The sequence below is a fragment of the Neolamprologus multifasciatus genome, chromosome 20 (assembly GCF_963576455.1).
Source record: "Neolamprologus multifasciatus chromosome 20, fNeoMul1.2, whole genome shotgun sequence".
NCBI classification, from domain to species: Eukaryota; Metazoa; Chordata; class Actinopteri; order Cichliformes; family Cichlidae; genus Neolamprologus; species Neolamprologus multifasciatus.
Genome location: NC_140458.1, coordinates 4013275 through 4038524, shown reverse-complemented (window position 1 = coordinate 4038524; position 25250 = coordinate 4013275). Strand labels below are relative to the sequence as shown.

General features: G+C 43.5%; 1 protein-coding gene across 4 annotated transcripts in view; it reads right to left on the bottom strand.

Moving 5' to 3' along the window:
- ccdc120a (coiled-coil domain containing 120a) overlaps positions 1-25250 on the bottom strand; it is a 41563-nt gene that overhangs the window by 2895 nt on the left and 13418 nt on the right. For 2 of the 4 annotated variants that reach the window (XM_085145232.1, XM_085145231.1), the window contains exons 2-10: positions 8708-8890; positions 8443-8560; positions 8235-8362; positions 7814-7927; positions 7451-7592; positions 4842-4898; positions 2738-2837; positions 1829-2613; positions 271-547 (exon numbers count right to left, since the gene is read on the bottom strand). In XM_085145232.1, the coding sequence (XP_085001358.1) occupies positions 271-547; positions 1829-2613; positions 2738-2837; positions 4842-4898; positions 7451-7592; positions 7814-7927; positions 8235-8362; positions 8443-8560; positions 8708-8755 (1769 nt within the window). In that variant the 5' untranslated portion in view covers positions 8756-8890. Of the gene's footprint in view, positions 1-270; positions 548-1828; positions 2614-2737; positions 2838-4841; positions 4899-7450; positions 7593-7813; positions 7928-8234; positions 8363-8442; positions 8561-8707; positions 8891-9139; positions 9734-10693; positions 12289-21049; positions 23812-25250 lie in introns of those variants that run through there. The other 2 variants (XM_085145230.1, XM_085145229.1) reach the window with 2 other exon arrangements.

Sequence of the window (25250 nt, the reverse complement as noted above, 5' to 3'; positions counted from 1 at the left end):
CATCATCGAGCTTGAGGATAATCATGTTGGAAGATCTAAGCAGATTTTTGCTGCCGTGTCTGGAATAAAGAGCCTGCTGTGATCAAAGACGAGTCGGACGCTCCGGCTTTCAAAGCAAAGACTAGAAGTGAAGAAAAAGCGTCCTTCGAAAAAAAGGAGATTTTAGCAGGTTTTTATGATTTTAATCTACTTTTAGTCCGGACACGTTTGCGTCTTAAACTATGTAACAAACTTCTGAGTATAAAGGGGGCGTGGTCATCTGACCCATACCTGCCGTGCAGCGGGTGTCCGTGGAACGTGGCTGAATGCGGCAGCGTGTGTTTGTGATGCGGCGCAGCGTGCTGACGATGATTCGTCTCCGTCTGATAGGCCGACTGCTGAATGACACCGTGTGTCGTCCGTCTCCGCTGCAGAGCCCCGCCTCCTCCCGCCTGACCTTTGACCCCTCCATTCATCTTGCTGCCGTTGGTCCCTGCAGTCACCTTTCCATTGGCCTGGTTCTGGTGGGAGGAGCCTAAGGTGTTCCTTAGGTACCAGTCCCTCAGACCTGCCAATCACACATCAACAGCTCATCACAGTTTCTGCTCCATGGAAACGTCTCCCATCACCACACTCGGAGCAAGTTTCACGCTTTGGAGCTGACTGTCTTTAATCGTCAGGTTCAGTCCAACCTTTGAATCTCCTGCAGACTTTAACTGTGTCCAGGTAGAAGATATGGTTTAAAGACTCCCAGTATAACCACAGTTGTTAATGACACCCACATCAAACCACAGTGGTCTGTCGCACTGTTACGTGTACTGAACCTTAGATTACACCTTTAAAATAAAATATAGGAAGTCACTTAGCTAACCGATCACTCACTGTTAGCTTCATGAACGGGTTGAGGTTTCACTCTGATTCTTTTGGTGTTTTTAAACCACCTGCCTCATTATGTGTCACCACACGCTCGTGTGATAACAACTTATCTGTCTGAATACACAAACCCCGTTTTATCTACTGGGGACTATAACTCAATAAATGAACATCAGGTTGCATTAAACAAGAAGTGAAACTAGAAATGAGGTCACAGAAGGAGTGAGCGCCGTTTACCCTTCTATTTAAACTCTACGGTAGTGCGCCTGAGACTTAATAACAGACAAAGTTGACTTGATGCAGTGTAGATAAATTAAGTCATGAAACAAACAACAGGCGGTGACCTCCAGTTTACACTGAGGCAGTCCCCGGCCAAGTGGCAAAGAGTGGGAATAGAATTAGCATCTCCAACTCCGGGACTATGGAGTACCCTCTCAGAGTCCAGGATGAGTTGCTGCACTAAGTGGAAGAGTTTAAATATCTTGGGATCTCGTTTATAAGTGAAGGGAGAGTGGATCGTGAGACCGACAGAGGGATTGAGAGTCTGCTCGGTGGCTCAGGATGAAGAGGATGCCTTCTGGACGCCTCCTAGGTGAGTCTTCCCAGGAGGAGACCCTGGGGCAAACCCAGGACATGCTGCAGAATCACATGAGGTCTAGAGAAGTCTTCTCTGCTTAGATGATTGCCCCGAGATGCAAGCGTGGGTAAGCAATGAACGGATGAAGCAAACATATTTGTGTTATTCTGTCTGACTTCCACCAGGTGGCATCACCTCCTCACTGCAATACACCAGCAGACAGTTTCTGCTGCACTGACCCAGTTTTATCTCCGTCCCATGAAACATTCAACACGTTTGAGCTTCACAGCCTCACAGATCAGCAAACATCAGGAGGTAAGAGAGGCTGAGCTGGAAGCTAACGAGCCCCAAAGCCTCCGTAAAGGAAGTGCGGAGCAGCTACAGGGTAACGATACTCACCTTCCAGGGCGAGGGCCTTGTGGAGGCTCCTGGTGGCCTCCTCCAGTTGGGAGTCCTGGTTGGGGGGCAGCTGAGGGGGTCGGGGCGGCAGCAGGTGGGGGTGGGGGTCGGGCTGAATGGCGACCAGAGGGGGATTGTGGGTATCAGTCTGGCTCTGCTGCACCGGGAGGAACGGACCGCACGATTTGGTTCGGGTTACCGTGACCCGCCGCTGGTCGCCTTGGGGGCCGCGGTAGGTGGGCGGGGCTCCTGATGGCTGCTGGGAGTAGCCATTGTAGACTACCTGCTGCTGCGATGTGATTGGCTGTCTGTGGGGCTGAGAATGCTGTCTCTGCTGCTGTTTTCCCCAAACATAGTCCAGCAGGACATCGCTGTACCCCGCTCCTCTTCCTCCCCTGTCTCCCCTTCCTCCTCCTCTTCCTCGCCCTGCACCTCCCCCCTTTCCTCTCCCATCGCTGACTCCATTATTTGCCCTCGACCGTCCGTCTGTCAGCGTCTCTGAGTTCCAATACGCGCCGGCCGTGCTTGTTCCTCTGGACCCCGGCAGCCCGTTTACCCACAATCCCCCCTGCTGCAACCCAACATCATCCTCAGGAGGGGTGATGCGGTCCAGGAGGCCATCGGAGCTGTTACTACGGCGAGCTGCATTAGCCTTGAGTCCTGCCTCCCCTCCTGCTCCAGGGTCAGACGGGCCAGAGGAAGAGGAGTCCTGAGAGCGAGGGGGAGGTGGAGGAGGTTGTGATGGAGGCAGTGGGAGGGGCTTCTGGGTGTCCAGATGCTCAGTTCTGAAAGACAAAAGGAAATATTTTCAGTATACAGAGGGGAGGGGCAACCAAACATGATGAGGTCACGCTGATCATGAAACCTCAAGAAATCGTGACACAAATGTGGACGTGCTCTGAGCCGTACCTGTTGTGCACGGAGTTCCTCCTGGTTCTGTTCTGATAGAAAACCTCCACCGGAGACCCAGAAGAAACCAGCAGGGGGCGACACTGAGACACACAGTCATCTGCCAGATACACAGACAGAAATTTACTTGTGCTAGAAATGTCTGTGAAGGTTCTCAGTCATCCAGGTCATCGTAGTCAAAGGAGCTTGCAAAGAAAAGCGTCTGGACTTCTTTAAGTTACTTGAAGACGTTTCACCTCTCATCCGAGAAGCTTCTTCAGTTCTAAGGTCAAATGGTGGAGAGTCCCAGATATAAACCTAGTGGGAGTTTCCCCCCACAGAGGGACAAAAGGACCCCCTGATGATCCTCTAATCGCCTGAGCCAAGGTGTGAAACTGGGTGTGGGTCCAGCCACTTCACAAGCGCATGGCACAACACAGAAGAGCCACCTCCACAGGACAAGACTCAGCTGTCCATCTGCATCTAAAGGTCAAAGGTCACTCTTTCGAGGATGCCAATGTTCACATTTTGGACAAAGAGGACAGATGGTTTGAAAGAGGAGTGAAAGAAGCATCTATGTCCACTGTGAGCGACCATCTTTGAACAGAGGCGGTGGTTTACGACACCAACTGTCTGCCATCTATAATCCAGTTTTGAGTTCCCTCCCCAGACGCCTTAACGCCCACTCACATCCTGGGCCATCTGACCTCAGGAATTCGCATGATAGGGTGGGGCCAGGTTTCACAATGAACTCACCCGAAACTCTGGCTGATTGGGACCCACACCCAGTTCCACACCTTGGCTCAGGCAATTAGAGGATCATCAGGGGGTCCTTTTGTCCCTCTGTGGGGGGAAACTCCCACTAGGTTTAAATCTGGGACTCCCCACCATTTGACCTTAGAACTGAAGAAGCTTCTCGGATGAAGGTGAAACGTCTTCAAGTAACTTAAAGAAGTCCAGACGCTTTTCTTTGCAAGCTCCTTTGACTTGTGCTAGAAATATTAACTTTAATTGAAATCTATACCTCAGTTCAACTTATAAAAGCTGTCAATCACTTATATTTTCCTTATGATATTGTAAGTCGGGATAAAGACAGCTGTAACCATGGTAACCGTACACAATGAAGATTATGTCATATATCACGATGTTTGTAAGACATAACATACTTACATACATACATAATTTAAGGACATTTAATTTCGGAACAGTGTAGCAGGGAAAACATCACATTCATAAACACGACCTTTAAAAAGATCGATAAACCTGCACATTATGAAATAGATAAAATAGATAGATATAATTTTATTTCGAACATGCAAATATAATTCAAAAACAACGGAAAAAAAAACAAAAAAAAACAAAAAACAAAACTTAAAAATCATCAAGTTTTCATGTATATATCTTTGTCTACAGAATGCGTGTGCTTGAAAAGGAGTAGGATGAAGTTTACACTTTTCTTGTTCCTATCCCCTTATTTCAAATTTCATTGCTTACAAATCCATATCCATTATTCAACATTATTTGATCATATATGGTTAACTATGTACAAGTCTAACACATTGAACATACACAAATAAAAACCATTTTCAGCACGTAAACCAGAACAACAACAAACTACATTTTTACATAAACTAATCACCCTGTAATAAATAAAAATAATTAACCGATTAACTGTCTAGTGCTTGCCTGATGTCTAGTATACAAAATGTCCTATGATAAAAATATAGAGAGAGAATAAAAAAGGGGAAAAAACATTTGTTAAAAATAAAAAAATGCTAAATAATCAAAACACCCTATGCCGAATCAGTCTGTTCGCTTATTCACTGCCAGCAGCCGTGCAGTTCTCCAAGATGAGACCAGAACTGCATTAAACCTTTACTGTTATTCCTCCTGTCAGCCAGCTGAGGGCGCTGCAGCTACACTACCAGCTCTACAGTGTGTTTGCTTGTACATCCATCTTTGCGAGGACCACTGAGAGCTTCAGAGTGAGAGCAGGTCCACAGCACAGACCTTCTGTTTCAGGGTTTATGAATCGGGTTTATGTTCAGGCTCAGGAGTGTTGGAAAAACATTAAGTGATGGTCCTCGTACAGATAGAAGGGTGTGTGCGAGTGTGTGTTCATTACCATTGTCGTGTCCTGTTGAGTCTGATGTCGAGCTGCTCTCTGACCTCACTGTGTCGTCTGGAAACACACACACACAGAAACAGAGTGAGAATAAAAGCAGGAAGATGCTGGTTTCCTCATCTTCCTCAAACAATGGCTTCTCATCTACTGCCAGCTGTGAGTGTCTCCATATGTATGCATGTGTATCTATGAATGGAAACTTTCCAGGCCGTCACATCTATCGCACTGACTGCACCTTCTGCGTCTTTGGTCCTTTGAAGACCCTCCAACGAGGACGGCTTTCAGGAAACTGATTAATTCAGTTGTGAGGTCAGCGAGTGTGATGCAAACTGGATACATACCAGTCCTCGCATCATTTAGAAAATGGATGGATAAGTTGCAGAGTGTGAAGACTCGTTGCAGGATTCTGGGGACTCGTTTCTGATGTATGAGGACTTCTGAGGTAGCGGGACTAGTTAGAGCGGTAATAACACTAACTGCAGAGATCTGACACACTGCACAGCTCTAGGAACTAGTTTAAGAGGTCTAATAACTTTCTAAAGAGATCAGTAAAGTACAAAGTAGTTTGTGCCTCCTATCTGTGAAAGTGCTGCATAAATGAATACTATTTGCTTCGTAATGTCCTGAGACAGCTGGGGGAGGTTATTTGATGCAAACCAAATTCAAGTTCATGGCCTGCTGTCACGAGGACGTGTTGTTGTTGGTGTTTGATGTGCCGACAGAGTGTATCACTGAGTGAGGTGACTACTCTGGAGGGGATAGTACCCAAACTTCAATCAGGCTTTCGGTTTCTAGAGATACATGTATGTACGTTTTTGATTAGGTCCTATAAACACGACATAGCAACTATACCTGAAAACCTCTCAACTGGAGGATGACAGTGTTTCATTTTATTTATACAGCACCAGTGCACAACAGCACCCTGCGAAGTCCTTGTTGGTTTTTGCAAGTGCTCCCCTATAGAGGAACGAGATGGGTCAGGTACCATCTGTATCATAAATGTGTGCCAGGTGAATATGGCAGAAGAAACCGGATTGTGTGTGTGTGTCTGTACTTGTTTAGACATCTTTGTGAGGACATAAATTTGGCATGCTGCTATGCCCACCAGTTTGAAGGGATTTTGAGGCTCAAAATGTGGTTTTAGTGTCAGGGTTACAGTTAGGTTATGGTTAGGATTAGGCTTTCATTTTTGATGGTTAGGGGTAGGGAGAGCGCCTAGGGAATGCATGTGTATTGAGTAGAGATGGACCGATCTGATATTACGTATCGGTATCGGTCCGATACTGACCCAAATTACTGAATCGGATATCGGCGAGAAATAAAAAAGGTAATCCGATCCATTAAATATCAAAAAAGCGCCTCACAAAACTTGCTACACGGCGTAACTCGGCAGTGTGCCTCACGTGATAGAGCGGCTGTGTGTATTTGTAGCCTCGCTACCAAACCAGCATTTTATCTCCGAGGAAGTGATCCCAGAGAGAAGTAAAGCAAGTGTGTAAGTTCATCTCTGAATGTTTGTAAAGCATTCCCGCGTTAAGGTTAACAACCGATATATGGAGGACTGCCTCTCTCTCTCTCTCTCTCTCTCCTGCTGCTTCAATCGTGAAACAGCTTAATGATCAGCTGATCGGCTTTTCTGTCGCGACTCCGTCTCTCTTCTTTGTTTTTGTCCCACTTTGCACCAGAAAGAGGAAACCAGCGGCTGAACAACAGCAGCACGTTTAAGCTTGATAAGCTGTTGTTAGAATTTTTTTAATATTACTTTCTACACCAGGATCTTTTTCTACAGCTGACGGCTGGTAACTGTGCAGGGGCGGATCTAGCAAAGTTTAGCCAGGGGGGCCGATAGGGCATGAACAGGGAAAAGGGGGCACAAAGACATACTTTTCTTTCTTATTCTCATTTAAAATGTCGAGCTTTTAATAAATAATTATCTGAATCTTACACCCAAAGTTTTAATCTGATGTAAAATATATAGAAGTCCATTACTGTATATAGTAACTGTTAAGTCTAATATACCCTAGTAAGCTATAGTACTTTTTCCTTTGGGAAGTTACCATCTGTGCAGTCTGCAATTCTGTTGAAGAAAGATGTTGAATCTATTTAATTATTCTTGAAAAATAATTTATTTCTGTGCATTTTTTTCACACTGCATCAAATTAAAGTTGATTACGTCGATTAAGCATCATGAGGTGGAGGGGGGGGGGGGTTTCCTATTTTTTTTGCTGGGAGTTTGCAACCCTATTAGTTAGGTTGCTTAATATTTCTGCTAAGTACTTTTTAAAATACCAGAATAGGGAGGATGGAGCAGGTTTAAGTTTATTAGATTGATCAGTTTTGCTGAACTATGAAATATTTTGTTGTATTTTTTACATACAGGTATAACAGAATAGCTTTAGTGTTGTTGTTTATTTAAACTTGAGTATAAACTTATACAAAATGCAGCAAGATATTAAAAAAACAGTTTTATTGATTAAAAAAAACCACTATATCGGATTCATATCGGTATCGGCAGATATCAAAATTTATGATATCGGTATCGGACATAAAAAAGTGGTATCGTGCCATCTCTAGTATTGAATGTGTGTGTGTGTGTGTGTGTGTGTTACCTGTGTGGCAGCCTCTGTGGACAGTCCTCTTCCCGTGGTGTGTGTGTGTCTGCGTGTGTGCGTTGTGCTCAGAGTCGCTGTGTTTCCTCAGAGCTCCGCTGAATAAATTTTTCTTCGGCTTCGAACGCTGAGCGTCTTCCTCCTAAAGAAAAAACACACGCAAATACCTAAAGGTCACACCAACACATGCACGCACAGGGATATACAAACAGACTGCCTCAGCGCGAAACACACATGAAGGTCAAAACTGTTCCATCAACAACAAAAACACACACACAGACACACAAACACACACAGGGGGACAGTAAAATTCTCCACCACTGTTGAAATTATTTAGAGTCAAATCCCTCCTCAGCTCCTCACCTCTACTCGACACTTCCTGTTTCCCTGGCGGGACGTCCCACCTCTCCTACGAACACAGGGGGGCTTCTCCCCTGCCTCCAGGGGGAAATCACTGGGCACTGCACCCGTCAGCTCCTGACCAGGAAAACACAGGAAAACTTACAGCTATCTGGCAGTTACTTCAGTCATTGTTAAAGTAAAAACTAAGGTAGAGTCGGCTGCAGTAATCGGAGGTTGGGGACTGGACAGAGAAGACTAGTTAGAGACATAAAAAGAGCATCTGAGGAGGTTCAAGCACCAGATAAAGACATCTGAAGACCACGTGGAGAGGACTGGTGCAGAGAGGGATAAAAGGATTAGTTGGAGAGTGAAGAAGACTTTGGTTTAGGTGGGAATGCACTGTCAGTGTCATATTGTCATCTCTTTTTATGACATCACTTACAGCTTCCTGCAGACAGATGCGTCTCAGCTCAGCCAATCGGCTGCTAAGCAGCGCCTGGAGACTCCGCCTCCTCTCCTGTAGCTCCACCATTCGCTCCCTCTGCTTCCTGTCTGGGCAGGTGAGAGGGTCTGCAACACACACACGTAAGAGACAGCTAACAGACACACTCGAGAGTGTAGCATCACCACATGTCAGCGTTTATTCTCACCAGGTGCTGAGATGAGTTGACCTTTGACCTCCATGGCTTGTGTGTCCCATATGCCCTCTCCACCTCCTCCTTCCTCACTACTCGACTCCTGTTCACCTCCCCACACACTCTCTCTCACCTGCAACACGTTGTCATCACAAATAAAGGTTAGTACTGCGAGTTAGCACAGACTCCCTGCAGTCCCGATGACAAATCCTGCTGCTCGTGTGATGTCAGCACCATGTTTTGACCAATTAGCCAATCAGAACCTTCGGGACTTTCTCACCTTGCGACTGGGTTCATAAGAGTTCCAGTAGTTCACTCCTGTGGCCATCCAACAGTCAGAACACAAACCACAGCACTGCTTCACTAACTCGTCTCACTGCTCGGTTAGCTGTTAGCTGACGGTGAAGCTGCAGTTCCAAAATGGGCCTGAAGAGGGAGGCAAACAGTCTTCAGAGCTCCTGACCTAGGAGGAGAACAAAAGCACAAGAAGAAAAAGAAGAAGGTGTTAGAGTGAGGACCAATCAGGTGGTCAATAAAATATTAGAAGCTAAAGTTCAAAACAACAGATTTTCTCTCAAAAAGTCACAAATACTATCAAAGTAAACATTTTAAAATGTCAAAACTACGTGCAGTTAGCTTGAACTTAGAACCTTAACAAATACATTTACACGAGAAATTACCAATGAAAAATAAAGGTAGAAAAAAAAAAAACCTTTCTAAGAAATACTTGGAGTCGCTCTGGCTGAGCAGGCGACCCTGCCTGGGTTTGATTCCATCCTGGACCATTTCCTGTCTACTCTCCTCTATATCTGTCCTGTCCAATAAAGACCAAAAGAAAGAAAGAAAGAAAATTACCAACTCTGGAGGACGAGGTCTCTTTAGCAAACTACAGCAGAAACAAATGTTTAAATAGTGAAACATGTAGATGCACGTATAATATGGGGGTTATGAAGCTTAAAAAATAAAGCTACTTTCAGCTGCTCCGTTATTCACAGCGGTAGCTCTGATAGCTCTGCACGCTTGATTTGGCCAGTTTATGCATACTCCATATGACTCTATATGTGTGCATCTGTGCATTAAGTGAGCTGTTACACTCAAGCAGCATCAAACCTTGCAGTTGTTTGGCCACATGTTGGTGGCTGCAAAAGCCAGTAGCTCACCATAGACTCTCATTAAAATGTGCAACTTCTCAGCATTAAAAGCACGTTTATTGGCTGGTATGAAGAAAGGTTTGGTGTCTGTGGACAGCTGTACAGGGGGAATTTTTAATAACTGATCCATCTGCATACGGGTGAAGCAGATGTAGCTGCTCGATGTCCAGTGTTGGGGAGTAACGGAATACATGTACCGCCGTTACGTATTTAAAATACAAAATATGAGTAACTGTATTCCGTTACAGTTACCGTTTAAAAAGGTGGTATTTAGAATACAGTTACTTTGTTGAAATAAATGGATTACACGGCGGTACTTCCCTGTTTCATATTGTGGCGGGTCAGGACTGTTTGGGTTTTGTTTGACAGCTACGTTCTGTTGTTCCAGGCGGCAGCGTTACGGTTGCCATGGTTACAGGGTGACGCTCTCTCTCTGCGTGTTTCCTGGGTGAGAGAGGCCTTTTTATTGTTGTTGTGCTAAGCTAATAGGCAGAATGCTACAGGTATAGCTCTAAAGAATGTAGCATCATAGGCAGTGTAGTCCGTGCTGCAGGGAGAATGGACTGCCATACCCGTTATGTGTCTGTGAGTGAGGGAGGGAGAAAAAGGAAAAGTACGAGCTGTCATCGAGCAAAAACGGGAGCTGGAAGCATGTAAATATAATAATAACCACTGCAGCCAAGAAGAGTGTCTGACGAGCCCAGTTGTAAGTAAGCTATTAAGACTCGACTGTACACCGTGTTCGTGTTTTCCTCCAAAAACAATAAGTTCTGTTGGAGCAGCCTTTCAACGCCTCTCTCTGTCTCTGCTAGCAAAGTTGACCCAGACAACAAAGTAAAGCTATTTTTCGGCTACGAGCCCGACACGAACCCACCGTATTAGCCAGAGGTCCCTTTACTACGGTTCAGAGCCGCGGACCTTCAGTAACAGTAATAAATCACAGCAATAGTACATTCATGTAGTTGGAAACAGCATGATAATATATTAAGTAATCCAAAGTATTCAGAATACGTTACTCTCATTGAGTAACGTAACGGAATACGTTACAGAATACATTTTGGGGCATGTATTCTGTATTCTGTAATGGAATACATTTTAAAAGTAACCTTCCCAACACTGTTGGTGTCTGCAGGGTCTCACCTCAGCTAACTGCACTGAACTGGACCTCCCCAATGTTTTTGTGCTGCTCAAATAACACCGTTTGCTCTGTGATACAAACGTCTTTATTAGCACCAATTAGCAGGTAGGTGTGCCAGTGTGTTGCACCCACAGGGACACTGTGGAAAATATCCTGACCTGGTTCTCACAAATCTGATGTTGTGGCTTATTTGTAGATGCTTCCAAGCCTTCAGCGGCCAACAGAGAAGCATCAATCTCGCCCACCTGATTCGACGCAAACACCAACAAAACGTTTGGATTCACGTTTTAATTGCAGATTTGTTTTACATGCAAAGAAAGCTGACCGAGTGCAGGTAAAACCTTAAACCCATTTTCTGTTTGACTGCAAAATAAAGACAAAGTTCACACGTCACATAAATGCTTCGTACAGTTTTATTCTTTAAAAGCTCAACGTGCCCTAAAGTAGCCGGTCTCTGCTTTTTTACCAAGCAAACAGGAGAAGATGTTGCATTCATTAGAGAATGAAACCATCACATTTGGTGCTTTCGTGAGAGTTTTTACAAAGAAAACCTACAAATACTTTGAGTTCATGGTGATAATTAAATATGTCAGCCACTAAGGATGACTCAGAGGCTTTAATAGTTTGGAAAAGGCAAAGCCTTGAAGATCCTCGGGTTAGGGATTCAGTCTGTGTTGGTCGGTCTCTGAACTGGGATTAAATGCACAATATGAGCAGAGATACGATTTAAATGGATCTGAAACAATGAAGTCTTTTCTCGTGGAGCTTCGTGATCAAACGCGCAGGTTTGCGTGCTGGAGCTGCAGACGGAGAGAGCTGGCTCCAGATTTACTGGGTTTAAAGGAAAAATGTGGCGAGAACGGCGAGTACTGACATGCCTCAGACAAAAGACAGACACACAACACACACACACACAAAGGTTTATCTGTCAGTCTGTAGCCAAAACAGAGAAAGACCAAAACACATGAAGCCCATTTACAGTGACAGCGCGGTCGGGCGACAGATGTTTGAAGCTTGTGTGACCTCTGCGTGTCTGTCTGGAGAAATAATATCTGGACCTTTGAAAATCCAAAGTTTAAAAAAGAGAGAGTGAGAGCTTAAGTATATCCTGCCTTGTGATTGGCTGGGAGCAGGTGTTTGATCTCTTCCTGCTGGTTGGAGGAGTGAAACCGAGAAACATCTGCATCATCAGACAGCAGCAAAGTCACAGCGCGATGGAAACAGGCTCTGAGCTTTCGTAACATTTTTACATGTAAACTTTAACCATCTCCAGCTGTTCCTCTGGTTTTATTCAACATTCATCAACAGTTTTTTCTAATCCAACCACATGTGCAACCTGACTGATGACAGTGTCGCTGCGTTTAACCCTTTAAGACCTACCATAGAACCAAGTCCGCCAGAGCTTATATTATATTTTTACATGCTGTGGAGCCATTTTTGGGAGCATTTTAAGTTGCTATACATCAATACAACCATTATAGCCCAAATTTTAATAATATGTCTGCATTAAGTGCATAGTAATTACATAAATTGCAAAAAAAAGTGCAATAAACTACAAAAAATTGAAAATCGTTTTTGTTTTTTAACATATATTTCTAGTTAGAGAAATTTAAGAGGTTTATCCCTCAAAACTGTAAATACAAAAAAGTTGCACAAAATAGTTTCCCACCACAGGAAATTTATTTTGAGTGTCTTCATAGTTTTATTTTTGAAATACACCAATTTTTATACACTGCAGGAAAAACGAAAATAAATATTATTGTGCAAATTTGCAAAAAAGCAGCATGTGCATCAAAATAAACTATTTCCAGCAGTGCAATATGAGTCCTAAGCATCCCAGACATGACACAGAAAGTCATAAAGTCAAAGATAACTTTTAAAAACACCAGTATAGGCTCATGAGGCCCTGATGGTAAAAAAACCTACATTTCCGCAACAATGACGTCACTTCCGGTTTCGGGCAGGTCATGGCGGACACACGATAGTTCGCGCTGACGTCTATTCCAACGTAGGAAGTGTTACAAACAGCTGATCGGATCGGCAAAGCGTGTTTCTGGAATATTATGTTTTTGTTGCTGCAAGTGCTTTTTATGCAGTTTTTGCAAAGCTATATGTGGAAGGAAACTGTGACCGAGGACAAGCTGATGGCATAAGATGTAAGTACAACTCCTCTGGTTTCATACGCAAAAAAATTATTGCGCTAGCTTACGTGGTTGCAGAGCTACCGGGATTTAAAAGTAGTTACGCAAAACAGAGCGTGCCCGCTCCGACCGGCTTTAAAGGGTTAAACCTAATAAGTTCAAAAGCCCACAGAGGATAAAAATACACCATACAAGCCTCTTTGTAAGAATAAAGAGGTTTTACATTTTAAAGGCTGTCAGCGGCAGACTGCACGTCCGGAGCATGCAAACATTTCCTCGAGGAACCTGAACAGCAAACCTAACAATATTTAGTAAAAAGCACAAATAGGTTCGTGGATCTCTGAGAATCCACGCTGCAGATGTCTTTCTGTAGTGTTTACAGGACTACGCTGTGCACATCTACCTGCCTGTTTGAGCATCTGTTATAACAAGGCAATCAAGACCAGAGCAAAAGGTAGTTTTTCAAGCTTTAGATCTGTTCAGATTTGATCATCTCCTGTCCGTTTGCCTCCTAACAGGGATTCAATACAACAGAAAATCTTATAAAGCCACAGCACGACGTCACTTCCCATCCTGGAAATGTTCCAGCCCGACACAGGAAAGCAGACACGAAGAAAACAACAAGTGTTACTTAATCACAAAACAACAAGGAGCCGGAAACCTCTGAGCACTTTTACCCTCCAACTGGAGGAGAACGAGATGTCCTCCGACAGCACAGCCCTGAGAACAGGAAGTGGAGCCCAACAGGAAACAGGAAGAAGGAAATGAGTGATGAAAAAAAAAAAGGGGGAAATTAGGGGGGATGGGAAGGACTGACTGGGAACAGCTGAAACGGTTGGTAACACTGGTGTGATTCACGCCACAGTATCCAGCAGCGGAGGATAAAGTCTCACACGAAAATTCAAGTTTGTGTAGAAATGGCGAGGATCAGAGAGGCGGAGCTTATAGCATTATCGCCGTCTTCTTCACACAGATGTTGAAACTGTGTAAGGAAGATTGCAGAAAATGGTTTGACGTCCTGTTTCTTTGGAAAGCTTCCTGTAGAGCAGGGAGGAGGTCAGGGTGGATGATGCAGGATGTTCATAAAACGCTTTAAAATCTGACGTTAAACTGGTTTTGTTGTGACCAGTAAAACACATCTACTGACCCAGCTGCCCAGGAGGACAATAAAACAAGAATAATTTGCAGTAAAGCTTCATTTGTCGACCGTGTACGGACGCTGAAGTTATTTCAGTATTTGCAGACTGTTTCTTGGAGCCATCGGTGAGTCAGGCATGCAGGGACGAGTGCCAGGAGTCCACGAGGAGACGGAGGAGACACAAAGTTACAGCCTCTACTACTACAGGAAAAAGACAAATGTACAATTTGACACTAAGATCATTAAAAAGGGAAACGCAGCTGTACGTGACGTTTTCCTGCCCGAGCTGGCAGCTATTGTGAAAAACGGGTGTGTGCGCCAATTTTGGTACCTGTATCCACTTGTGAGCAATTTTCATGACATATGAAATCATCTGCTGCACGAACTACACCGATCTCACCGAAACCTTGGAGTTCGAACGCGGCTTTTGCTGCTCGGGTATTTATTTGCATGACATTACAGAGGAGACAGATGCAGCACTGATCGACATCTGAGGGAAACACTGGATCTGGATTTTAACGTTAATCAAGGAGTTTTTCCGTCAGGGAAAAACAAACAAGTGTGGAGATGAGCCAGAGCTTACTGACGGGGTTTTCTGACACCAAATGCTCTGTCAAATGGTCTCCCCCTCCTCTCTGTCCTCCTCCACCCTCCTCTTACATTCCTGAGTCCTGCCAGGTCGAGTCCAGACCTGCAGCTCCTCCCTTCATCCATCAGCGTCTCGATTGATCGGCTTCAGCTCGTCCGTCTCCTCGCGCTGCTGTGATGGAGTGAAGTCTCCGAGACAGCTGCAGAAGTTCTGACTGAGCGCTTTAGCCGCTCTGATTCTCCAGCGTGTTGTTTGTGCTGCGAGGGCGACGCGCGCTCTTTACCGTCGGCGTCCTTTGGTGTTTTGTTGCATCTCGTCACCGGAGGTTTGCTTCACATCTGTTTTTCTACTCTCACACACTCGCAGCCTGGTCTTTGACCTTGTTGTCTGTGTGTGTGTTTTGGGGGAGGGTTGGGGTGTCACTCTCACCTCCCCTCCCCCCTCTCAGGTGTTGCAGGCCTGAACAGCTGATCTGATAACAGCCCGCTGAGGACAATCTGTTTCCAGTCTGAGTGCCTGATCTCTCTGAACCAGCGCAGCCTCCATCATCACTGCGAGGAGCAAACGCTTTCAGAGCCTCGACGCTCTCCCACATCACAGTCCAGGGTTGGATATACGAGGGATGCGTGCACACAGACGACACACAAACACTTTTTGTGTTAAAAGTTCGGAAATCCAGAACAAGAACTACAGCTACATCCAATTTTCAGCACGATGCAGCTCTTATTTTAAACCCTTTATTTAATAACTGTAATTAAACAGATTTAATTTGATAGATTCACACTTCCTCGTCTCTTTTGTTTCAGTCGTGGCGCTTTAACAGCTGCTGCCTCCATTTATTTTGTGCCTTCGGTAGTTTTTCATCTGCTTGCGGCATCAGATCTGAGATTACCCAAAACTCATTTTTCCTGAATGTCTCGCCTTTATATTCTGTGAAATTGTGCTTCTTCTTTGCTGCTGACCTAACATGACATTCATTCACAGCTAAATGTGAAAACATGAATGATACTCGTGAACATGCACAACACTCCAAAATGACTGGAATTCACAAAAAGAGAACCAAGCACATTATAGCTTTATAAGTCAAACAGAAAATGCACAGGTTTCTGCCTTTGTGCACTTTTAGTCATGAATCTCTGCAGTTTAATGCGTCTGGCCCGAGAAGTCTGCAGTGTGAGGACTGAACCTCAGGTTTAACCTGCGCCTTCAACGTTACAAAGGTGGGTCAAGAGTAGGGATGGGTACCGGCACCGGTTCTGTCATAAACAGTAGTAACCAGACCGAAAAGCAGCGCACATTTCGGTACTTTTTTTTCCTGAGCTGTGATACACTTTAGATTCTAGCCAATCATTTTACGTTTCCGAGGATAGTAGGCGGGTCCAGGTACGTACGTTCTTTTAGAGCAGAGCTACAGATTAAAAATGACCAAGGCGAAGCGGTCAAAGTCTGGCTGTACTTCACAGCAAAAGATGCAAACTCAGCAGCTGCAACAAGTGCTTTAAGGTGATACTGTGATGCTGTCAAAGGAGGTAACACCTCAAATCTGATGAAACACCTGGCGACGCATAGCGTTTTTTTAAAGCCGAGAAATGCGCCGTATTTGATAGCTTGCTGCGAGACCTCACACCAAGCACATCTACTGCTTGTGGGTTGCCTGTTATCGGACCCGGAATTAGCAACATCCCCCAAAAACCCGAAGAGGAGAGTCCTGGCCCCTAGCCCTGCCAGTGTAGCAGAAATGATGAGGATGATGATGGCAGCAGCCGTTCTTCTCTGCGTGAGTAGCTTAATGTTGTTCGTGTGTAATTTACGTTGAGTAGGCTAACCACGTTATTACATTAATGCATGTAAGGTGAACTAGCAAACACCGTCGTAGCTACATGCAGCTGTCTTCTTGTTTGATGGCAGATACTCCCTTCACCCTGGACAAAAAGGCTAAAATGACCAAAGAAAAAGTGGAAAACAGTTAAACATGAGAGGTTTTTGGACAAAGTTTGTGTTTTTTCCATTGTTTAAGCTGCTTCCAGCCCAGAGTGATACCATATATGCCCCATAGCTGCAGAAAAGGCTAACATTGTTATCTTTTTACAAAAAACCAGCTGAACATGAGAGGTTTTTGGACCAATTTTGTGTTCTCCATTCTTTAAGCACCGGTTTGAGCACCGTTTAAGCACCGGCACCGTTTCAAAAGTACCGGTTTGGTACTGGTATCGGATAAAACCTAAACGATACCCATCCCTAGTCACTTCTTAGCCGTGCATCAGACTGGCACTCTGTCCAGGACGTGCTCTGCCTTTCGTCCAATGACAGCTGGGACACACTCCAGCACCTCTGCAACCGCGAACTGGTCAAGTGGTTAAGAAAATAGATGGTTGGTTCACTTCCTATCAGCGCGTATCATTGTCATTTCATCCCGTCTTCCTCCCTCAGCTGGTCGTGGCAGACGGCCCCGCCCCTCCCTGAGCCTGGTTCTATCACAGCTTTCTTCCTGTTGAAAGGGAGTTTTTCCTTCCTACTGTCGCCAAGTGCTTGCTCATAGAGGTTGTCTGGTTGTTGGGGTCTTCTATAAATAAAACTTTAGTTGAATTATTGGAAATTATGCTGCAGACCTAACTGACCTGAGAACTCGAGATAAGGTGCGTAAAACGACCAGCCAATCAGTCCTCTGGAAAAGAAAGAGAGACAGAATTCCTTGAAGATCCCGGAGACTTCCATGCTCAGGGAGTATGTCTTTCCTGAATGACAACCAATAAAAAAAGAGACTCACAGAAGCAAATTATTCCTTCACTCGTGACCCCCCCCCCCCCACCTCCCCCACCACGACCCAGAAGACTCCAAGTATATTTCATTGTTTTATAAGCCTAATAATTGCCATATTTCCTTAAAACATGACACCTAAACCTCGTATTTGTTCAGCTTGCAGGTAAAACTCTGCTTGTAAAATTCTTCACTTGCTCTCAGACCGTTTAAAACCAACGAGGCTGCAGCTGAATAACCATAATAACCTTTATTCAAGCAGCAGGCTACACATCTGTACTTGAAGCCAGATCTTCCCTTGTGTTAATGAAGGAGCAGTGGACCTGATTACTGTTTCTAGCTGAACTAACCACCTCTCACATGCTGCCGATTCATATTTTTCCAATATTTCAGTTTGATCTTTGTTTGTGAAACGCTGCCAGCAGACCTGTTCCTGTGATTGTGAGATGCTGATAGTTAGACTGAAAGCCTGAGCTGACACATCCAGCTGATAACAGCCTTCATGTGACTGCTGACTGCTGATCTTAGGTTAAGTGAAGTGATAAGGCAAAGATATCCTGGACGTGCTCCAGGATTCGTCCTCCAGATTCTGCTCAGACTCACAGCTGTGGAGTTTTACTCGCCCACAGAGCAAGACCAGAACCAGAAGAAACGCGTCGGGCCAATCAGGATCTGACGTTCGCCGCTAACGGCAACATGATGTAAACAGAGAGGAGCTCATGAGCCCGACAAGTCAACAACAAATCGAACATTTAAAGATGAGAAAGATTAACACATCAAATGCACAGAAGAGGCTCAGCACTTCATGCTGAACACACACACACACACACACACACACACACACACACACACACACACACACGGGGAGAGTTGGTGATGAAAGGCTGCAGCTGCAGACAAAGAGATGCAAATACAGGATTTAAATATTCAGCAGAGAGAGAGATGGATGCTCTGTGTGTGTGTGTGTGTGTGTGTGTGTGTGTGTGTGTGTGTGTGTGTGTGTGTGTGTGTGTGTCCTCTCTCTGCCCTCACACTAAACCGCGAAGGCAGGAGATCCCAGCAGCACTAATCCTGTTATCACAAACACTCTCAGTAGGAACTGAACCACGTCTCCGACCCTCTCCGGTCCAGTACCGGATCGCTGCTGCGCTGCGTGACCACGGCTTCGGCTGCATTCACATTCATCTCACCAAACTCGGGCAGGAAATCAGAGAAACACGGCGAACATATAAATCACGCTGCCCAGAGTTCACCGATGTGTCCTCGCAGCAGCAGCGGGTTCACACGAGTCTGTTCCTGCTGTTCTGTCCACCACACCTACACATCAACCATCAACTCTCCTCTAAAAGTCTCCAGCAGTCTGAGTACAGCTCAGTCACGGACCGGCTTAAAATTCAGACATCCGCCACACGTTCACCTGCATACTCCTGACGGAGAGTCCAGAAAGACCACAGGTTTGTCCCACACCGTCACAGCCACAGACGTCCACTAAAAATCACACATTTGTCATAAGTTTACAGCGCACGACTCCTTCCTGTGATCCCTGTCCATCAGAGCTGTTTGATCTTCACCATCAACACTCGTCTCTGGTTCCAGGGTCAAGAAGACGACATGTTTAATGTGCTCTTTTTTTATTTTACCTGATGAGCCCGGTGAGTTCACCGTATCTAAAGCCCCGATTACAAAAAACAGACTTTAAATAAAGAGAACACACTCATTGAAACTCTTTAAAGCCCAATTCTGACTTGAAACGTTTAAACTTGGACGTTTTTACTTTCAAATAAAAATCTGCCCATTTCTAATTCGGTGCCAGGAACACGCTCCAGTAAAGTCGGAACAAGTTCCCCGCTGTGATTCATCACCTCTCCCTTTTGACACTGCTCGCTGCATGCCTCCCATTCTTCTACTTCAGGTCTCCTTTGTTGCAGTTTTTGTTTCATAATCCTCCAGCTGGTACAGGTCCTGACTGCAGGCAGGCCGGTTTAGCAGCCGGACAGTTTCCCTCATACGTGTGCAGAATGAGGTTTGGTTTTTGTGTTACTGAAAAAAGCAACACCTTCTCTAAAAAAAGATTGAAAAAGCTGCAGCGTTAATGTTGCCCTCACAGATGTGGTACCTGCATCCTTGTGGATGCCCGTGTTGTGCCAAAGTAGGTATCCCCGACAGAATTTGTTTCCCCTGTGCTGGGAGCACCAAGAAGTACTGATGTTTTCATTTTGTGAAAAAGTGAAAAATTAGTATCGTTACATTACCATTCAGTTTGAGGGTTACAACAGAAAATTATATATTTATTGCTCACGGGTATCAGATGGGATTATTTTTAACAAACCATTAACGTTTTGGCTGATAACTATTTTTATTCTCCTATAACTTTACTATATAAAGAGCTAAATCCTCCAAAGTTTCAGGAGTAATGCGTCATAATAAGAAGTGTTTGTGAACGAAAAATCAGCAATGTGGGAGACTGTTTGTCCGTGATTTACACAAGGGGAACAAATTGTGGCAGGATCAGCCTGATATTATTTGTATCCCACTATAACTTCGTTGTATAAAGAGCTAACATCTCAAAAATGTCAGGAGTAGTTAGTCATTATAAGAAGTGTTTGTAAACTAAAAATCAACAATGTGGGATACTGTTTGTCCGTGATTTGGACAGTCCAGCGTGTGCTCCCGACGCAGGGGAAACAAATTCTGTCGGGGATACCTAATTTGGCACAACACCGGCTTTGAACTTTGTGCCGATAACAAGCCGGATGAGCTGCTCCCAGCAGGTTTTTGATGGGGCAGCGCGACAGCGTTCACTTTGCCTCCGTCCATCGTTAATGAAAAGAAGGCAGCGGTTTCTTCACATCGTTTATGGCTTGTTCCTGAGCGCGAGCATTGATTTCCACTTCAGAATCGTGTGTGTCTGTAATGCTGCTTGAAGATCACAGCAAAGGTTTTCAGCTTCGTCTCTGTCAGCAATGAAGTTTTTTAACAATGTCATGAACAGTAGATAATAAAACCCCCTCATGTAGCTTTATTACACATGTTCTAATGAAGGACCTCACCTTACTCTGCGTTTCGTTTTAATACCAGACTTCCTTCTCAGTGTGACCCTCAGAGACTGGTGTCTCCTCCTGGGATCAAACTGGGGAGCTTTCGCCTGTTAGGTCAACGTATAATCCACCACACAATAGACACTCTTCTCTTTTTACCAATCATGTTACCTAATTATCTAAAAATAAATAAAGTAAATAAATAGATTTTTTAAAAACTTACTCTAGTCTTCTGTTGCTCCTGTCCCAGCTGTGTGAGACGTCATCAGATTGAAAAGGAACACAGTTTTTCCTTAAGAACATTTTTTATGTTCTGCTTGCACAATTTTTAATTAAATGTCAGGTTTAGATAATCAGTATTCTATATTTTATTCTGGGAAACACGTTTGTCTAAATCTCAGCATCAACTGAATAATTAATCTCCTAATTTATTGAGATCTATTAGCTGCTCTGACACGTTTAAAGGGAGTCAGCACCTTCTCTAAAGAAAGTGCAGACATTTATTTTTTTATTCTCTGATTTTTCTACTTCATCTTTATCGATCTTTTTCGATCTTCATCTTTATCAGTTATTTACTTCATAACTTATTTAACTGCACGAAAGTCCATCCAGGAAAGTAACGAAGGTAAGGCCGGAGGCGAACCAGCAGCGGTGAAAAGGCTGTAAATACCTGCGAGTCTGAACCATCCTGTTCGCAGACCAGGTGTGGTCCGGCTCCAGCTGTCCTCAGGACGGGCACGTCCGCAACAGGAGCCGAGAAAAGGGAATAAAACAGCTTCAGTCCCGCGGATCAACCCGCCCGTTTGCCAGTTAAACTCCGCTTTTCTCCTCTCAGCGTCTCTGAGCTCTGACTCGCTCTCTCTGACTCTCAGCTGAGTCTCACCAACAAGCTCTCCGCTGTCACCACCCCTCCACTTCCGCTCTGCCGTGTCAAAATAAAACGACAAAAGGAAGTCGTTTCACATCTCCGCGGGAATTCGATTAAGCGATGACGTATGAACTGCGTATGTCATGAATTGTGTTTATTAAGGCTGTTGTGTTTTTAACATGTTTTAATGCTTTATATCTCATTCTACTTAATCTGAACAAACCCCTAAAAAAAGTCAATAATCACTTTCGGCCTCGGTTTTTATTACCACTACCTAAGCTTACGATGTAACTACAGCTCAGCCCATGCAGCAGTGTATTAATGATTAACCCCATATTGTGGATGGATTATCTCAGTTGTTCTCCTGACTGAAGTTTGGTCCGTTTACAAATGCGATTGCATTTGTCCCTAACCATCGGGAACCCTCACGTTAACTTTTATCAAGTGGAAAAAAGTTAGCATTCATCCTCCAGCTTCACTGTGCTAATGTGTTTATATTATGCTAACCATAGCTGTGTAGCTAGCACATCATTATATACCAGCTACTCCAAATTCAGTAACCCTACAAACGTCACTGCTGTTTAGTTTTCTGTCTTCATTTATGTCGGAAGTGATAGCAGAGCTGCACGTTTTAATTTTTCAGTGAGAACGTGATATATCCTCTTTAGATGGAAACTAGCGAGCTAACTCCCTGCTAACTTCAAACTCAGTTAAACTTCATAAATTCTGTTTTCATGGATGCCTGGATGTTAAACAGTTACCCCTGGTAGAGCAGCCACACTGATCATGTTATTAAAGATGAAAAAATTCAGGCAGTTTTTAACTCTCAGTGATGCAGCAGTGTTCGTTTGGGACCTGAAGCGGAGTTTGGGCAGCTACTTACATCAGACTTAAGACCGGATAAAAGTCCAACGTACGCTAGCAGCAGCGCCTTATGGCAGCACAGAAGTTTGAAATGTATTTTTAAAAGGTAAGTCTGTATGTCATAAGCACTCATTCCAGCTGTATGCTAAGCACGGGAACTATTTGAAGGCTACATGACACACATGATGACCCCGAATTCTGAACCCTGCTAACACCACACTTACTTAAGGTGTCTGGAACAGGGGAAACATCTCCCAGTTACATTGGCATGTTCTGAATGAAACATACCTCCCACTCCCACTAGAGTCAGTCTGGCAGACAGGTATCCTGAAGCTTAACCCTACTTTTGATTGGAAGGGTGTTTGGATCCCTCTGGGAATCCTGATCAACAACAAATACGCTTAAATTTCATACACAGCATGAATATGACTCCATGTGGACTCAGATGTTTCGGGCACTGGTTTATCTCATGGTAAGAATGGTGGCCAGTTTTGTCAGAAAGCTTTTAACACGTTTAACAACAGATAAAAATTCGGTCGCCACCAGGTGCAAACCTTGTTGCCTGGGGTGGTTGATCAGTTTTACTGATGTTACTAATCTTAAGCTTTCCACTGAGTGTTTTAAAGTTTAGCAGAGACGATAGAGGATCTTAAAATCTTACTGAAATGAGACCCGGGGATTTACTGAAACATAACCAAACATAAAATAAAGCACAGTGTAAAGCTAAAACAGGGTTTGTAAAATTCTACTGAGTTTGAAGCAAGTAGGTGGCATTTTTAAATTTATTTATTTATTCCTTTATTCTTGAACTCTCATACGCAGCTTTCCTGTATTTTCTTTAAGTAGTTTAAAGAACTATTTCTCCAGGCTTCTTGAAGGACATTCAAAGCTCTTCTCTGGATGTTGTCTGCCTGTTGTTCTGCTGTCCAGATGACTCCACACTGCTTCAGCAGTGTTGATGTCTGAGCTCTGGTGAGGCCAATCCATGACTGATTGTCGATGTGTCTCGGATCCCTCACATGCTGAAAAATGGAGCTGTTGCTATTCAGATGCTTTCCAAATGGTATTGCATGGTGGATCAAACTCTGACTGTAATTTTCTGCTGACCTCCTCTGTACTCACTGCCGACGATATGAAATCTTTTGAGGACACGGCAAAGTTTTCAGCTAATAGCTGTTTGGAGTCACCTTGTTGTTACAAAAATATAATTTTATACGCATCAGACCGCCAGTAAGTGCCTAAAGATACAAGTTAAAGTTGGTTGTTTGGTAAGTTGTCTGTTATCTTTAGACAAAATAAATGATATAAATAAAAAGAAATAAAAACATTTGTTCAAGTTACATTTATTTTATTCTCATACGAGCTCCATTTTTTCTCCTGCTGTTCCTGACTCTGTCCTGCTGCTCTTATTTTGAAAGTGGCAACATCCTGATAAAGTGAAGCAGATTGAAGGTTTCTTTTCTGCCACATGAAGGTTTTCTGATTCTAATGTGGGTCTATTTTCATTAAAGACGGAAAGCTGGAGGACTGTATTTTGAGATTGTGCAAAATCTGCCAAAACTCAAAGATCAATTTCTGCCCCAGAAACACAGAAACATCAGAAATTAACAGATGCGTCAATAAAAACTTAATCAACGTAAAATATAAAATCGATTACTGACATTTGAACAGTTTATTTTTTATTAATCTTTTCTATATTCAGGTTTATTTATGTAAAACGCTCATGAGAAAAAAAATCTTTCATTAAAAATAAAAGTAATATGAAAATTTATGTCATTTTCATTGATACTTTATATTATAAATGTTGAAAAATTATGGTGAAAAAAATTAATTACATAAAACTTAACTTTAATTACATAAAAAAATTTTTTTTAAAAATTACATAAAAAATTAAATAACTAAAAGTGGGAAGATCCTAAAAAAGCTGTGATGATGACAAATAAAAAATATTTATTTTATTTAAAAAAAAATAAAAATTGAACTTCTTTGTCAAATTGTTACTTTATTTTTACATTTTTCTACAATTTCATCATGTGATGAAATCCTATTTTGTGTATTGATTGCTGGACATGTGTGAGACTTTTTTATTGAATTAAAATAAATGAATTAAGAGGACAAAGAGCAGATGCTCATCAGAAAACTGTTTCTTTGCTTCCAGCTGTTTTGATAGCGCTGTGCCCACCCCCACCAACATTAGCAGAACAAAAGGCACACACAAACACATAAATCACTGGCATTCACACACTCAGACAGACAAACACTGAGACTCCTCCTGTAACTGTCTGTTCTCACATTCTCCAGCTCAGCAGGACAGAAGCAGGGAATTCTGGGAAATAAAAACTTCCTGATGTGTACTTACAGACTATCTGCAGGTCGGCTTTTCACTCATACACAGATTTTCCCATTTTTCCCACCAAGCGCCTGCCTGGAGCCTCAGCACACTCTCATTATTCATACACAAATAGCCCAGAAGCCACACAAACTGGCTCTACTGTGTTTACTGGTTACACTGGTTAAAGTATTTATGAGCACAGCCACAAACAAGGGTCGCTGACTGAAGTACTGCCCAGTATTTAAACTGTAAAACATGACATCAAGAGCAGCCATCAAAGCTGAGAGGTGATGCTGTACTTTCAATCTGTCTGTCAGACTGAGAAGATCTGAAGCCATGAATCAGCAAGTCTGTGCAGCAACTCACACCCAGCCAAGAAATCAAGCTAGTAAATGATGTAAATGATATTTACTTCACATTAAAAGCAAGCAGACTCTATCAGATAATTCAAATAACTTAAGGTAAAGCTGCAAGTGCCAAAGACTGCAGTTCCTGTAACGGCCACTTGAGGCTGACCTCAACAGTGAGTCAGTCCCGTAGTTTAGATCCTACTGCAAAAAATATTTTGCCTTTTGCCTTCATAACATCCATACAAGGCATGATTTCTTTTTAAATTAATCTTCCTGGATCACAGAAAATATAAAAGACACACATTGCTACTGTGTGTTTGTCCTGCTTTGAAGCCACTTGTTAGTTGATACTTTACAATCTGGTTGATTGATAAGAAAACCCTGATTTTAGCATAAAACCTCATATCATCAGGAGCAATCAGACTTTGAAGAGATATTTCCATGAATGGGGCAAATA